General features: G+C 71.3%; 3 protein-coding genes across 6 annotated transcripts; 2 read left to right on the top strand and 1 right to left on the bottom strand.

Moving 5' to 3' along the window:
- The first annotated feature begins 558 nt into the window (after positions 1-558).
- On the top strand, positions 559-5,657 carry OTUD5 (OTU deubiquitinase 5). Of its 3 annotated transcripts, none has more exons than XM_075738722.1 (9): positions 559-1,453; positions 1,727-1,820; positions 1,963-2,027; positions 2,251-2,407; positions 2,644-2,792; positions 3,896-4,081; positions 4,176-4,377; positions 4,727-4,840; positions 5,284-5,657. In XM_075738722.1, the coding sequence occupies exons 1-9, from the start codon at positions 884-886 to the stop codon at positions 5,400-5,402; spliced, it is 1,656 nt and encodes a 551-aa protein (XP_075594837.1). In that variant the 5' UTR covers positions 559-883; the 3' UTR covers positions 5,403-5,657. The 3 variants fall into 3 exon arrangements, with proteins under 3 accessions (XP_075594837.1, XP_075594839.1, XP_075594838.1); XM_075738723.1 differs by having other exon boundaries at positions 564-1,453; positions 1,730-1,820; XM_075738724.1 differs by lacking the exon at positions 4,727-4,840 and having other exon boundaries at positions 563-1,453.
- Positions 5,658-6,754: 1,097 nt separating this feature from the next.
- SRPK3 (SRSF protein kinase 3) lies at positions 6,755-11,933 on the top strand. 2 transcript variants are annotated; one of them, XM_075738716.1, is made up of 16 exons: positions 6,755-6,858; positions 7,502-7,559; positions 7,906-8,089; positions 8,190-8,298; positions 8,381-8,468; positions 8,554-8,641; positions 8,771-8,877; positions 9,334-9,493; positions 9,606-9,631; positions 9,772-9,907; positions 10,036-10,284; positions 10,605-10,702; positions 10,823-10,930; positions 11,010-11,079; positions 11,498-11,590; positions 11,697-11,933. In XM_075738716.1, exons 1-16 carry the CDS (start codon positions 6,794-6,796, stop codon positions 11,879-11,881), a joined length of 1,824 nt encoding a protein of 607 aa, XP_075594831.1. In that variant the 5' UTR covers positions 6,755-6,793; the 3' UTR covers positions 11,882-11,933. The 2 variants fall into 2 exon arrangements, with proteins under 2 accessions (XP_075594831.1, XP_075594833.1); XM_075738718.1 differs by having other exon boundaries at positions 7,971-8,089.
- Positions 11,934-11,938: 5 nt separating this feature from the next.
- On the bottom strand, positions 11,939-15,526 carry IDH3G (isocitrate dehydrogenase (NAD(+)) 3 non-catalytic subunit gamma). Its single transcript, XM_075738741.1, has 12 exons — positions 15,378-15,526; positions 14,813-14,854; positions 14,051-14,148; positions 13,858-13,970; positions 13,719-13,779; positions 13,473-13,605; positions 13,094-13,227; positions 12,886-12,988; positions 12,664-12,810; positions 12,416-12,510; positions 12,198-12,258; positions 11,939-12,100 (listed from the first exon to the last, which is right to left on the bottom strand). Exons 1-12 carry the CDS (start codon positions 15,438-15,440, stop codon positions 12,020-12,022), a joined length of 1,131 nt encoding a protein of 376 aa, XP_075594856.1. The 5' UTR covers positions 15,441-15,526; the 3' UTR covers positions 11,939-12,019.
- Between the last annotated feature and the right edge of the window lie 58 nt (positions 15,527-15,584).

The raw sequence follows: 15,584 nt of genomic DNA on the forward strand, positions 1-15,584 counted from the left end.
TGGGCGGGGCTACGCTGGGGCCAATCGCGGCTAGGAGCCTTCTCCGCTGCGGACGGTCCGCAGAGGGTTGAAGCTGAAGGCGGGGTAGCAGCCAATCAGCGCCTGCTGTCTCCTTAAGTCCCGCCTTTCCCCCCTCGCGCCCAATCAGCGTGCGCTTCCCTCGACGGCCCGCCGACCGCCCAATCGGCAGCCTCTTCTCCGTTAACTCCCGCCTTCCCGTCCAGCCAATTAGCACCCGTGCTATCCTTGAGATCCGCCCCTTCCCCCGCAGCCCAATCAGAGCCCGCTCCCTGCGCAGACCCGCCTCCCCGCGCTGGCCCCAATCAGCGCTCGCTCCTTCCACGGCCGCGCCACGCCCCCTCTGCTCCCTCCCCCTCGCCGCCTCCCGCCCAATCCGCGTGCAGCCGCGCCGTCGCCGGGGCGACGCCGGTCCCGCCCCCTCCCCCTTCCGCCCCTCCCCGCCGGCCTCCGCGCGGGGCGGGACTTCCGATCCGGCCGCCGGCCAATGGAGGCGCGGCGAAAGCCCCTCCGGCCAATGGGAACGCGGGCGGCGGGCGAGGCGGAAGCGCGGCGGCGGGGTCAGAGGGCGTCGCTGTTGATGTTGACACGGGCCCGGCGGCGGCGGCAGCGCCCCCGCCCGCGCTCCACGGCCCGACAGCTCCGGCCTCGCTGCCCCGCCCGTGGGGGGGCCTGGGTGAGGCCCCCCCGGCTCCGCGGGGCCCGCGGGTAGCACCAGCGCCCCCGGCTCCCGGCGCCTCCCGGGCCCGGTGGGGCCTCCCGGTTCCCTCCTCCCCACCCCGGTCCCTTCCTTCCCCGGTCCCGTCGTCCCGTCCCCCCCCCCCCCCGTTCCCCCCTCCCGGCGCCGCCCCATGCGCGCCCCGCCATGACGATCCTCCCGAAGAAGAAGCCGGTACCGGCGCCCGACGGCGACGCCGACTCGGGCCCGGACGCCGGCCCAGAGCGCGGAGCTGACGCCGGACCCGAGCGCGGCCCAGGTGGCGTGGGCGAACCCGGCGGCCCCGGCGGCGTCGGGGGACCGAGGCCCAGGGCTTCGCCACCGCCGCCGCTGCGAGGCTGGGCCGGATTACCCGCGGCCGGTTCGCCCCCCCCCGCCGGTCCCGGCGGCCCCGGCGGCGGCGGCCCAGGTGCCGGGGACGGGCCCGGGTCTCTGCTGGGGCTGGAGGCGGCGGCGCTGGGGCTGCCCGAGCCCCGAGGGCCCGGCGGAGGCGGAGGCGGCGGCGGTCCCGGCCACAGCAAGCGGCGGCGGCGCGGCGGAGCCGGACCCAGCGGCGGCCCCGGAGGCGGAGGCTCCGTTTGCGGCGGCCCCGGTGGGATGGGGCTGGGGATGGGCCCCGGCGGCAGCCCCGGTCCCGACGAGGCGGGAGGCGGCTACAACAGCGAGGACGAGTACGAAGCCGGGCGGGTGGAGATGGACCCGGCCATGGCCGAGCAGGTACGGGGGCTGGGGGGGGGGGGACACCGGGCCGGGGGGGGGGGTGGGGAGTTTGGGGGGGGGTGGGGAGTTTTGGGGGGGGTCCCCGTGTTTTGCTCCCTCCCACCCCTGTGCGTCACACGAGGGTTTTGTCCCCGTTGTGTGTGTGTGTGTCCCCCGTGCTCGTAGCACCCCGTCACGGCGTCCCCGGGGTGGGGGGGGGTGGGGGGGGGGGGGTACGGGCCACCGGCCCCTGGGTGCGGGTGCCGGCCCCGATCCCGGCTGTGTCTCCAGCAGGAGCACCGGTTCGAGAAGGCGCTGCGGGAGAAGAAAGGCTTCATCATCAAACGCATGAAGGAGGACGGCGCCTGCCTGTTTCGGGCCGTAGGTGAGCCCTGCACCCCCCCCCCCCCGCCACCCAACTCTGGGTGCCCCCATCCCAGCACGGGGTTCCCAGGCATCTGGGGGGGGGGGGCAGCTGACACCCCGTTTCTGTGTGTGTGTCCCCTCCACCACCCGGGTGCCGCCAGCCGACCAGGTGTACGGAGACCAGGACATGCACGAGGTGGTGCGGAAGCACTGCATGGATTATCTGGTGAGGCGCTGGGGGAGGCGACGACTGGAGGGGACTGGGGGGGGGCGCTTGGGGAGCACTGGGATACGTTGGGAGGCGCTGGGATGTACCCAGAGGCGCTGGGACGGACTGGGAGGGTGCTCAGAGCACTGGGGGGAGGGACACTGGGTTGCTGTCCACCCCCAATGTCTGCGGGGCTCCCCCCCTTCGATGTCCCCGTCCTTTAACGCTCCCTCCTCCCCAGATGAAAAACGCCGATTATTTCTCCAACTACGTGACGGAGGATTTCACCACCTACATCAACCGGAAGCGGAAGAGCACGTGCCACGGGAACCACATCGAGATGCAGGCCATGGCCGAGATGTACAACCGCCCCGTCGAGGTCTACCAGTACGGCACCGGTGCGTCTGCCCTGCGGGACCCCGGGGACGGCGGGGGGTTCGCAGGGTGCCGACGTGGGTGTTTCGGGGGCATCTCGGGGGTTCCTCAGGGTGCTGGGGGTTGGGGGGGGGGGTTCCTGCGGTGTGGGGAGTCTCTGGGGTCCCCAGGGCGCTGCTGGGGTGGGGGGGGGGTGGGGGTCCCCGCGGTTCCCTGGGGTGGCAGGGGGGTGCGGCCGTGCTGACGGGGGTGCCCACAGAGCCCATCAACACCTTCCACGGGATCCAGCACAACGAGGACGAGCCCATCCGGGTCAGCTACCACCGCAACATCCACTACAACTCCGTCGTCAACCCCAACAAGGCCACCATCGGCGTGGGGCTGGGGCTGCCCTCCTTCAAGCCGGGGGTCAGTGGGGCCAGGGGGGCGCTGGGACCCCCATTTCCATGGGGTGGGGGGTGCCCCCTGTCAGCCCAGGGGGTCAGTGGGGGTGGGGGGGCGCTGGGACCCCCATTTCTGTGGGGTGAGGGGTGCCCCCTGTCAGCCCAGGGGGTCAGTGGGGCTGGGGGGGGTGCCAGGACCCCCATTTCCATGGGGCAGGGGGTGTCCCCTGTCAGCCCAGGGGGGTCAGTGGGGCTGAGGGGGGTGCCGGGACCCCCATTTCCATGGGGCAGGGGGTGTCCCCTGTCAGCCCAGGGGGGTCAGTGGGGCTGAGGGGGGTGCCGGGACCCCCATTTCCATGGGGCAGGGGGTGTCCCCTGTCAGCCCAGGGGGTCAGTGGGGCTGGGGGGGGTGCCAGGACCCCCATTTCCATGGGGCGGGGGGTGCCCTCTGTCAGCCCAGGGGGTCTCGGGGGTTCCTGTGGATGCTGGGGCCCTCCCAGGCCTCCCCCTCCCTTCCTGAGTGGGTGGAGCCATGGAGGGGGCGTGGCCATTAGCCCTGCCGACCAATAGCCTTTGTCTGAGGGGGCGTGTCTAAGTGCAGCCCCTCCCCCAGGTGGGAGGCCAGCTGGGGGTGTGGTTTGTTGGGCCCCGCCCCCTGCCCTGTGGGGGCGTGGCCTATGTGTGTGGGTGTGTCTAACTATTGCCCCGCCCCCTGCTGGCAGCTGTATTGCATGGCAGTGTCAGGGGGCGGAGCCTTTTGGGGTGGGGGCGTGGCCTGCCAGAGGAGGCGGAGCCTGCTGTGAAGGTGCGGCTTCTTAATGAGGCTGTATCCAAGTGTGGCCCCACCCCAGCTGCCCTAGGGGGCGTGGCCTAGTGCAGCCCTACCCCTTGCCAGCAGTTTAGCCTATGGGGTGGGAGGAGCCTTGTGGTGGCGGGGGGGCGTGGCCTGTCGGGGGCGTGGCCTGTTGGGGGCGTGTCCAAGTGTGGCCCCACCCCCGGCTGCCCTAGGGGGCGTGGCCTAGCTCAGCCCTACCCCTTGCCAGCAGTTTAGCCTATGGGGTGGGAGGAGCCTTGTGGTGGGGGGGCGTGGCCTGGCGGGGGCGTGTCCAAACATGTCCCCGCCCCCAGCTGGCAGAGCAGTCCCTGATGAAGAGCGCCATCAAGACCTCGGAGGAGTCCTGGATCGAGCAGCAGATGCTGGAGGACAAAAAGCGAGCGACCGACTGGGAGGCCACCAACGAGGCCATCGAGGAGCAGGTGGCCCGTGAGTCCTACCTCCAGTGGCTACGTGACCAGGAGAAGCAAGCCCGGCAGGTGGGGGTGCCCCGCAAACCCACCCGCCCACCCAACCCCGATCCCTTCCCGGCTGCCCGCCCGGGGCCGGTGGGGGTGACGCGTCTCCCCGCAGCCCCGCAAGGCCAGCGCCACGTGCAGTTCGGCCACGGCGGCGGCGGCCAGCGGCTTGGAGGAATGGAGCGGGCGCTCGCCCCGGCCACGCAGCGCAGCCCCCTCGCCAGAGCACCCCGGTCTGCACCCCGAGGCGCCCGGTCCCAAGCCCCCCTCGCCCGGCGCCCCCCCACCCGGCAAGCCCCCCTCGCCCTGTGCCCCAGGTGGGTGTCTCGGGTGGCTGGGGAGGGGGGGGACACACACACACGACACGACACAAACTGGGGGCTTATGGGGTGCTGGGAGGGGTCAGCTGGGGTTGAAGACCCCAAACTAGTTGTTACAAGATGCTGGAGGCCCCAAATCGGGCGCTGAGGGGGGGTCAGGAGCCCCAAACTAGATGCTGGAGCCCTAAACTGGGACTTATGGGGTGCCGGGAGCCCCAGATGGGTTACTACAGAGTGGGGGAGGGGGCCCAAATGAGCGTAGGAGGGTGCTGGTTGGGGCTGCTGGGGGGCTCAGGGCTGGTGTGTCTGAGTGGCCCCCCTTCAACATGCCTCCTCCCCCAAACAGGGACCAGCAGCCAGCTGGGGGCGGGTGGGGGCCGGGCCACCCCCCCGTTGGTGTCCCTGTACCCCGCGCTGGAGTGCCGCGCCATCATGCAGCAGATGTCCCCCACTGCCTTCGGTGAGCGGGGAGGGGCCGTGACGGGGGGGGCTGGGGGTTGGGGAGTTGCGGGGAGGGGGGGGTGTTGGGGGGGGGGGGCGGCGGAGTTGAGGGAGATTTAGGGGGGTCATTGTTGGGGTGTGGGGGCGGCTTGTCTCAGGTTGGGGGGGGAATCCTGGGTTTGACGATGTTGGATCACGGTTTTGGGGGTGAGACTTGAGTTCTTGGGGTTTCAGCTTGGATTTTGGGGAAGAGATCTCCACGGGGATGGCTGTCCCTTTCGTGAGGCAATTTGAGGGGGGGGGGGGGGGGGGGGCGGCACCCAGAACGTTTCCTTGAGGGGTAGCCAAGCTCTGCCCCCCACGTCGGGGGCAGTGCCCGGGGTGGGGGTATCTGTGGGGTCACGTGCTTCCCCCTTAAACCTTCTCCCCACACACACACACAATTTTTGGGCCCCCCCCCAGGCCTGAACGACTGGGAGGATGACGAGATCCTGGCGTCGGTGCTGGCCGTCTCGCAGCAGGAGTACCTGGAGACCATGAAGACCTCCCGCCACAGAGACCCCACCGCCGACAAGAGTTGATATTGAACCCCCGGACTGCGCCCCGGCCCCCCCCGCGGCCCCCCCAGGGACCTCTAGGTGCATGGCGGCCCAGGCTGGGGGGGGACGTTTTATTTTGGGGAACCCCCCCCTCCCCGCTTTCACGGGACGCCTCCTGGCCGGGGAGGGGAGGGGGACACAGCGCTGGACGCCGCGGGACGAACCTCGGCTATTTTGGGGGGCAGGGGAGAAGCGCTCCCCCCTCTCTAATTACAGCTGGAAGGAAGAAGGGGGGGACTGGGGGAACGGAGGGGGGAGGGGGGCTCCTATTTTTTGTAGGGTCTCCCTGTGGGATTTTGCTGTTTGGGGGGTGGGGGTGGGTGTCCCCCTCTCTGCCCCCCTGCCCCTCCCGGAGCATCCTGCCCCTCCCACCCCACCCCCCCAGGGTGAGGGAGGGTGGGGAGTGGGGCTGGGGGTGCTGCCCCTGCCACCCCCCCACCACCCCCCTGTGCCCTGTTATTAAACTGATGCCCAGCAGCCCCCCCCGGCCCCGTCTCTTCATGGGGGGTGGGGGGGTGCTTAAACCCACCTGGGGGGCAGTTTTGGGGTGACAAGGCCTTGGGGGGGGGGGCAAAGCACCGGGGGGGGGGGGGGGAGTGACAGGGCTGGGGGGGGGGTAAAGCTCCTTGGGGCGGGGGGGCAGCGGGGCTGCTTGGGGAGGCCCTGGGCCGCTTTGGTGGGTGCCCGTCACCGGTTTTGGGGGCCCGGGCCCGGTTTTGGGGAGCCCGCTCCGGCCCCCAGCAGGGCATACCTTCGCCGTTGCCATGGTTGCGCGTCGCGGCGCGATGACGCGAGCGGCGGGAGTCAATCAGCGGTAAGGGCGGGAGCGAGGGGCGAGGCGTCACTTCCGGCGCGCGGCGGAGGAGAGCGATGGCGGAGGGATCGGTGTCGGGCTGCGGAGCGGGAGGGGGGAAGGCCGCTCCGGGATGCACGGTCTAGCTTCCCCCACTCCCCCCCCCCCCCCCCCCCCCCCGTTCTCGCGGCTGCCTCTTGGTCCTTGGCGGCTCGTTTTGGGGCCAAAAAGGCGGGTTTTAGCGCTTACAGTTGCTGACGAGGGGCGATGAACGGTGGCTCTACTCGCCCTGTCCAGGCGATAGTACGTGGGGTGGGGGATACTGGGGCTCTCGGGGGTTCTGTCGCGATACGGAGTCTATCGCGGAGGCTCCCAGGGGTTTGGGGTTCGTTATGTCGCGACAAAAAGCTGCTGGAAGCTCCCGGTAGCGGGCGCTAGGGCCGGCGCCGTGCCATCTCCATGGCGACGGGTGGGCGTGGCAAGAAGGGGCGGGGACACATCCCTGACGAGGCTTCCCATTGGTCCGTCGGCGGCCTCGGGGATTTCCCGCCCGCCCCTAGACCGTAGGGGAAGGCGGCGCATGCGCAGAACGGGGCTCTCGCGGCATGGAGCTGCGCGGGGGGGCGGCGGCGGGCGCGAGGACCGGTGAGGGAAATGCCGGGTTGGGGGGGGGGGGCAGAAACGGCAGCGCCGGGGGGGGCTGTGAGGGAAAAGCGGGTGGTCTCTGCCCGGGGAGACTACGGGGAGTCCGGGGAGGTGCTGAGGGAAAGCGGGGGGGGGGTGGGTTGTGAGGGGAAAGTGGGGGGTCTCGGGGCTGGGGGGGGGGTGTGGTTTGAGGGGGATCGTGAGGTAAAACTGGCCGGGGGAGGTTCCGAGAGCGGGTTTTAAGGGGGGTTCTGAGGAGAAACGGGTGATTCCCGAGGTGGGAAGGGTGGTGAGGGGTCCCGCAGCAGTTTGTGAGAGGAAAGTGCGTGTGGAGTGGGGAGTTGAGGGGGATCATGAAGGAAAACTGGGGCTCCCGGTGGGTTTTGAGGGGTTCTGAGGGAATTTCTGGGGAGAACCAGTTCCTGAGCCTGGGGATCCCGGGGGGAAGGGGGGTAGGGGGTTCCCAGGGGGTTTCTGAGGGGAACCGGGCAGTTCCCGACCCTGGGGGGGGGGGTTCTGATGGGACAAGGTGGGCTTTGGGGCTGGGGGGAATACGGGGTCCCTGTGAGGTCTGCTGGGGGGAGCATGGGGGGAGCGCCTGTGGTGCAGACCCCTACCTATAGCCCCCTGTCGTTCTCCCCAGATCCAGGCAAAAGAAAGAAAAAACGCAAAAAGGACAAAAAACGGAAACCGCCCCCACGGTGAGGGGTGATGCAGCGGGGTCGTGACCCCGAACCCCTTAGGGATGGGGGAGGTGGAGCTTTTGGGGTGTCCCTGTTCCCCGGGGGGACAAGCATAGCCCCCTGTTTGGGGGGGGAGGCACATTCCCAGGGCCACCCCTCCCCCTGGCAGGGCTATTTTTAACCCTGCGGTGCCAGGGGCCATGAGGTCATTGCTATTTTGGGGGGGTGATGTCCCAGGATGCCTCGCAACCCGCACGCTCCAGCCTGGGGGGGGCCTCTGGGACCTCCCAGCACTCTCCTGGGACCCCCCCCCCCCCCCTTTTTCCCCCTGTGGGACCCCCCGCCCGGCCTCGGTGTCTCCCAGGGACGCAGAGCCCTGGGGCGTGTGGGGACACTTGGGTTCCCAGCCAGGCTCTCCCCCCCCGCCAGGACCCCCAGCCCCCCCGAGGATGCGTCCCCAGAGACCCCCCCTCCCCTGCCCCCGCTGTCGGAGGGGCTGCTGGGCTCTGACGAAGGGGAGCAGGAGGACCCCCGGGACTACTGCAAAGGTGGGGGCACCCAGACGCCCGGGTGCGTGGCGGGGTTGGGGGGAGGCAGCACCCAGGTACCCGAGTGCCGCTGTGTCGTTGTGTGTGTCCCCCCCCTCAGGCGGATATTACCCCGTGCGGATCGGAGACCTCTTCAATGGGCGCTACCACGTGGTGCGCAAGCTGGGCTGGGGGCACTTCTCCACCGTCTGGCTCTGCTGGGACATCCGGTGAGTGCCCGGGACCCCCGGGGGGGGGAGGTTTAGGGGGGGCCCCCCCCTCCACCCCCCGGCTCCTGGGTTCCCTTTGCAGGCGGAAGCGGTTCGTGGCGCTGAAGGTGGTGAAGAGTGCGCCCCAATACACCGAGACGGCCTTGGATGAGATCAAGCTGCTGAAATGCGTGAGTGCACCCGGCCCCCCCAAACTGGGGACCCCCTGGGTGCCCCCCCCGCCTCCTCCAACCCCTCCTCGGGGGCTCCCCCCAGGTCCGTGACTCCGACCCCAGCGACCCCAAGCGGGAGAACATCGTGCAGCTCATCGACGACTTCAAGATCTCGGGGGTCAACGGCGTCCGTATCCTTCCGGGGGTCACCTCCCCTCCCTGGGGGAGTGGGGGTGTCGGTCCTGGGCAGGGGGGGGCCCCCACATCCCCCTGCCCTGGGGGGGTCCCAGGTGTCCGGGGCACTCCTTGACCCCCCCCAGATGTGTGCATGGTGCTGGAGGTGCTGGGCCACCAGCTCCTGCGCTGGATCATCAAGTCCAACTACCAGGGGCTGCCCCTGCCCTGCGTCAAGAGCATCGTGCGACAGGTGAGGGGGGGCCCCTGTGTCCCCCACCGGGACCCCCAAATCCCTGTGGGACCCTGAGTCCTGCCCTGGGCCCTCCTGATCCCCCCCCGCATGGACCCCTGGTGTTCCCTGGAGCCCCTCAATGTCCACATGGGACCCAAATGTCCCCCCTGGAGCCCCCCAAATCCCCCCAGTAGCCCCGTGAGACCCCAAACATCCTTCCCGCCCCCCCCCGAATCCATTCTGGGACCCTCCAAGTGTTCTCTCTGGTGCCCCCCCAAAAATGTCCCGTACCCCAATATCCACTTGAAGCCTCGAGTATCCCCAAACATCCTCAAGACCCCCAGATCCCCCCCCCATTCCCCTGCATGAGGTGCCAGCGGGCCTCGGGGACGCTGTGACAGAGGGGTGCTGCCCCCCCCTTCCCGATTTGGGGGTGCTGCCCCCCCCCCCCCAAAAAACCGCGTTGGGGCGCAGGTGCTGGAGGGGCTGGACTACCTGCACACCAAGTGCAAGATCATCCACACCGACATCAAGCCCGAGAACGTGCTGCTGCGCGTCGGGGAGCCCTTCGTGCGGCAGCTGGCGGCCGAGGCCGCGCGATGGGCGCGGGGGGGCGGCCCCCCCCAGAGTGCAGGTACCCCCCCTCCCCCCGCCCGGTGGGGCGCGGCTGGGACCCCCTGGGGGGGTGTGGGGGGGGTGTGGGGGGCCGCTCCGATTCCCCGACTCCCCCCTTTCCCTCTCTGCAGTGAGCTCCGCGCCGCAGGACGTCCCCGTGAGTGTCGCCTCGCGCGCCTGCGTGACTTCACGTGTCTCCTCGCCTGCACTCCCCCCCCCCCCGCCCCCCCTTCCCGCGCGGCGCTTTGCGCCCCCCGACCCCTCGCGGGACCCCCATACACCGCTCCCCCGCGGCAGGAGCGGCTCTCCCGCGCCCAGCGGCGACGGCGGCGGCGGCGGCAGCGACGGCAGAGCCGCCTCCTGGCCCAGCGCCTGCAGGACCTGGAGCACCTGCGGGAGACGGGGGGGTCACCGGGGGCCCCCGAAAACGCCGGTCAGTGCTCGAGGGGTGTGTGTGTGGGGGGGGAGGTGTTGGGGTGTCGACGTGGGGATCACTCCCTCCCTTTGGGGGGGGGGTGCTGGGATTTGGGGGGGGGGCTCAGGATTTGCTCCCTCCTGCAGACGCACCCCTCCCGGACCCTGACGAAGGGGGCACCCCCCCCAGCGGCGCCTCCTCCTCGGGGGTGCACACCCTGCGGGCCGGCGGCTCCAGCGACGGGCTTTCGGGGGGCTCCTCCGCCTGGGGGGGGGGCCCCCCCCCGCCGCCCCCCCGCCGCCCCCCCAGCCCCAGCTCTGCCTCCGACTCCCTCCTCACGCCCACCTCCAGCTCCCTCATCTCGGGGGGCTCAGGGGGGGCCCCCGTCCCCCTCGGTCAGCGGGGGGCCCTAGGGGGATATTGGGGGGCAAGGGGGGTGGGTGGGTGGGGAGGGAATTTTGGGGGGAGTTGGGGGGCAGGTGGGGGTGGAGGGTGGAATTGGGGGGCAGCAGGGTTACAGGGGTGAGGTTGGGGGGGGCAACTAGGAGTATGGGGGGATATTGGGGGGCGAGGGGGGGTGGAAGGTAAGGGGGGGTGATGGGGGGGTGTTGGGGGGTGCTGGGGTGGTCTTGGGGGCGGGGGGGGGTCTGGAGGGGGTGGAGGGCGGGGGGGGCATTGGGGTGCCCCGGCTGATGTCCCCACTGCTGCCACGCAGGTGGGGGGGTGCCAGGGGGGCAGGAGAACCCCCTGGACCCCCGCTGCGCCCCTCGACTGCGCGTCAAGATCGCCGACCTGGGCAACGGCTGCTGGGTGGTGAGGGGGCACCGAGGGTTTGGGGGATGGACGGGGGGGTAGGGGGCGAGGACGGGAGCGGTGGGGGGGTTTGGGGGTGCCCCCCCCCCTCCCCGGAGGTGACGCACCGCCCGCCCGCAGCACCGGCACTTCACGGAGGACATCCAGACGCGCCAGTACCGAGCCCTGGAGGTGCTGCTGGGGGCCGGCTACGGGCCCCCCGCCGACATCTGGAGCACCGCCTGCATGGTGAGGGGCCCTGCCCCACGGCCTGCCCCACGGCCTGCCCCACGGCCGGCCCCACACACTCCCCCCCCTGTGCCCCCAGGCCTTTGAGCTGGCGACCGGGGATTACCTCTTCGAGCCCCACTCCGGGGAGGACTACAGCCGGGATGAGGGTAGGCGGGGCCTGGGGGAGAGGGGGCGGGGCCTGGGGAGAGGGGGTGGGGCCTGGGGGAGAGGGGGCGGGGCCTCAGCTGGGTGGGTGGAGTGGGCTGGAAGGGGTGGGGCCTCAGGCAGCTGGGTGGGGGTGGGCTGGAATGGGCGTGGCCTGGGGAGAGGGGGCATGGCCTGGGGGAGAGGGGTGGGGCCTGGGCTGGAAGGGGCGGGGCCTGGGGAGAGGGGTGGGGCCTGGGCTGGAAGGGGCGGGGCCTGGGGAGGGGGCGGGGCCTGGGGAGGGGTGGGGCCTGGGGGAGAGGGGTGGGGCCTGGGGAGAAGGGGCGGGGCCTCAGGCAGCTGGTGGGTGGAGTGGGCTGGAAGGGGTGGGGCCTGGGGAGGGGGCGGGGCCTGACACACCCCCCACCCCACCCCCCCCAGACCACATCGCCCACGTGATCGAGCTGCTGGGGGAGATCCCGCGTCACGTGGCGCTGGGCGGGCGCTATTCCCGGGAGTTCTTCAACCGCCGCGGTGAGGGGCGGAGCTAAGGGAGGGGGCGGGGCCGCTGGGCAGCAGGGAGCGTGTCCTACAGCAGGCTGGTGACGCGTGTCCCCCCCCCCCCGGCCCCGTCCCACAGGGGAGCTGCGGCACATCCGGCACCTGCGGCCCTGGGGGCTGCGGGCCGTGCTGCAGGAGAAGTACGAGTGGCCCCGGGGGGCGGCTGCCGCCTTCGCCCGCTTCCTGCGGCCCATGCTGGCCTTCGAGCCCGCCCACCGCGCCACCGCCGCCCAGTGCCTGCACCACCCCTGGCTCCGCCCCTAGCCCCGCGCCTCCCCCCCCTCCCCCCCCAGTGTGAATAAAGGCGTGGCACAGCCGGGGTCCTTCTTCAGGGGGGGTGGGGGGGGGTGGTTTATTGGGGGTCCCCGCCATGGGGACCCCGACATCCGGCTGCCCTCCGGGCTAGGCGCGGGAGAGGTGTGAGATGATGCTCTGCACCGCGCCCGAGGTTGTGCCCTGTCCCCCGATGTCAGGTGTGTGCGTCTGTGGGCGGAGTCAGCCGTGAGGGCGGGGCTTGCCCTGGCCCCTCCCCCTGTGGGGCGAGGCCTCATGTCCTTTTAAGGACAGGGGCGGGACTTACCCGGGGGTCATCCAAGGAGGCGAGGACGGCCTGGCGGATGGTGGAGGCGTGGCTGTGCAGCCTGGGGGATGGACAGCCCGAGGCCACGCCCACATCAGCAAACCCCACCCACAGGGCATGACCCACCCCTTGAAACCCCGCCCCCAAGGTAGAAGCCCCACCCCTTGTGGTGGCCCCGCCCACTCAGCCCCACCCCCCAGAGCTCTGGCCCCGCCCACCGGAGGTGGTCCAGCATCATGCAGGCAGCGAGCAGGGCGGCCGTGGGGTTGGCGATGTTGCGGTTGGCGATGCTCTTCCCCGTGTTACGCGTCGCCTGCGAGAGGGGGGCAAGGGGGTGACTGGGGGGGACCTCCGCGTCCCCGTCAGCACCCCCAGCCCCTCCCCCCAGCAGCCCCGTGGTGGTGGCTGTAACCGGGGACAGGGTCCCGTCCCGTGTCCCCCCCCCCCAGGCACCCCCAGGACCCACGGTCTCGAAGACGGCGTAGTCGTGGCCGTAGTTGGCGCCGGGGACGAGGCCGGGGCCCCCCACCAGCCCGGCGCAGACGTTGTTGACGATGTTGCCGTAGAGGTTGGGCATCACCATCACGTCGAACTGCTGCGGGCGCGACACCAGCTGGGGACAGGGAAGGGTTACCGGGTTTACTGGGGGTTACCGGGATTACCGGGAGGGCGGGGGCGCGGGGCCCACCTGCATGGTGGTGTTGTCCACGATCATGCTGTTGAAGGTGATCTCGGGGTACTCGGCCGCCACCTCCTGGCAGCACTGCAGGAACAGGCCGTCCCCCAGCTTCCTGCAGGGACGGGGAGGGGGGGTCAGCGGGCACCCGGCCACCCTCCTGCTGGGTGTCCTGGGGGGGTGTGTCGTCCCACCCCCCCCCCCCCCGCCCCTGACGCACATGATGTTGGCCTTGTGGACGGCGGTGACGGAGCGGCGTGCGGCGGCGCGGGCCAGGCGGAAGGCGTAGTGCGCGATGCGGCGCGAGCGGCCGGCAGTGATGATCTTCAGGCTCTCCACCACCCCCGCCACGCTCTGGGGACAAAGGGGGGGGGGGGAGTGGGCGGGGCCAGGCTGGGGGCGGGGCCTGAGACCCTGGGGGTGTGGCCAGTGGGTATGACTGGGGGTGTGGCCATTGCTGTGGGGGCGTGGTCAGGAGGCAGGGGGGCGTGGCCAGGGTGTTGTACCCAGAGCAAGGCAATGGGCAGCCCTGCTGGGGGGGCGTGGCCCCTGTGGGGGGGCGTGGCCTCCCGGTGGGCGGGGCAGGGGGCGTGGCCCACCTCGTGCTCCAGGCTGCTGTACTCGCCCTCGGTGTTCTCCCGCACGATGAGGATGTCGATGTCGCGGTGACGCGTCTCCACGCCGGGCAGGCTCTGGCAGTGGATCACGTTGGCGTACAGGTCCAGGCTGGTCCTGCCACGCCACGACGCACGGGTCAGGCTCCGTCCCTCGGCCATATACCCCTCCCAGTGCTCCCAGTTCCCCCCTCCCAGCGTTCCCAGTTCCACCGGCCTCAGCGCTCTCACCGGATGAGGTTGTTACGGGATTTGTGGCTGGGCGGGAGGTTGTGGTTGGTCTCGATGTTCCCTGGGGAAGGGACGCAGACGGGGGTCAGGGGGTCCCCGTGGGGGGGGCAGGGGGGTCCCCAGCCCCGCGTTCGCTCACCCTTGAGGGCGACGCCGTTGCGGCGGATGGCCATGATGGCGTTGTGCACGTCATCCTCGGGCGCCTCGGCGCTGACGCGCACCTCCTCGAAGTCCACGGGCACGCAGGCGTGCCTGGGGGCGGGGAACAGCCTGGGTCCCACAGACGGCCCAGACGCCTGGGGCGAGGGCGGGGAGGGGAGGGGGGCGCCTACCTGAACACCTCCTTGACGTGCAGCATCAGTTCGGGGCCGATGCCGTCACCGGGGATCAGCGTCACGGTGTGGCGACCCCCGTACTTGGCGGGGGGCGGCTGTGGGGGCACCAGGGGGGTGAGGACCCAGACGTTTGGGCCCCCTGTCCCCCTCCTCGACCCCCCCCCCACCTCCCCCATCCCCTGCCTGGGGAACTCAGGCATCTATGCACCCACCATGCAGATCCATGCATGCTCCCCCCCCGCCCCCCCCCCCCATGCTTTTGGGGTCCCCCCCACCCCCCCAGCCTGGCCATACTCACGATGCTGGGCTGCTGCGGGGGCGAGCGGCCACGGCACGGGGGAGAAACGGGGGCGGTTAGTCGTGGTGCCGGCAAACGGGGAAGGGATGGAGAGGGAAAGGAGCGTGTGTGTCCCCCCTGCCCCGCCGAGCCTCCCCCCATCCACACAGCAAGAACAGCATGCTCCCCCCGTGCAGGCCCCTGCACCCCAGCAGTGACAGGCTGTGACCCCCCCACACCCCAAAAGAGGGGGCTCACAGCCCCCGCCACGTCCCAGCCTCAATGCAGAGCCCGAGGGGGGGTGCCCAAGCCCCCCCCCCCCCCCGCCAGGGGACAGGGTGGGGTTGGGGACCCCCACCCCAGGACAGGGTCAGCTTCATGGTCCCTGCGACCCCACCCTCTGCCCCCCACCCCCCCCGAGTGTTAGGGGGGTTTGGGGGGGTCCCCCCGTGTTGTGCCCCCCCCCAGGAAAGGGCACTTACAGGTGGGAGGTGGCGCCGCTCGGCATCATGGGAAATCCAGGCCTGTGGAGGGGAGGGCGAGGTCACAGCCTGGGCGTCCCCCCCTCCCGCAGGCAGCCCCAGACGCCTCATTAACGCCGCTGCTGCTAATTAGGGCCTGGGGGGGGTGTCCCAGGGGCTGCCCCCCCCCCCCCCTCGGCCAACCGCGGAGGATTCTGGGATCGAGCACAGGCACCCCCCCCACAGTGGCTTTAGGCACACGGCCCCACCTCCCCTAGAAATATCAACCAATCAGCGAGGAAAGCGCTGCCCCGCCCCGCCCACTCGCTCGGGACACAGCCAATCAACATTCGCTAGGCCGGGCGGCTCCATCGCGGGAGCCAATCAGCGTACGTGCGCCTCACGGCTAGGCCCGCCCCACCCCCAATCAGATCGCCGCACTCCGCCCGCGCACCGCCCACCCGCGAGCTGGCCAATCAGAGCGCAGCACTACGCCCCCACCGCGGGACCCGCCGCCCGGTTCCCGAGAGGCCCGGCGGAGGGGTAGGACCGTCCCGCCGCCCCGCCCGCGGCCCTTGGCACTCACCGGGCGCTGCCCCATCATAGCCGGTACCCAGAGCCGCCGCGCCGCTGCCAGTGCCGCCGCCATGACTCTTCTCCGCGATGGCCGCCGCGCCGCTCTCGCGAGATGTGGAAGAGACCGTGCGGAGGGCGGGGGGGTGTGTGTGAAGCGAGATCTCGCGAGACTTCCCGCCTGCGCCACCGGCCCCGCGCTTTCCCTCGCGCCGCCGGC

This window comes from Balearica regulorum, chromosome 35, assembly GCF_011004875.1.
Source record: "Balearica regulorum gibbericeps isolate bBalReg1 chromosome 35, bBalReg1.pri, whole genome shotgun sequence".
NCBI classification, from domain to species: domain Eukaryota; kingdom Metazoa; phylum Chordata; class Aves; order Gruiformes; family Gruidae; genus Balearica; species Balearica regulorum.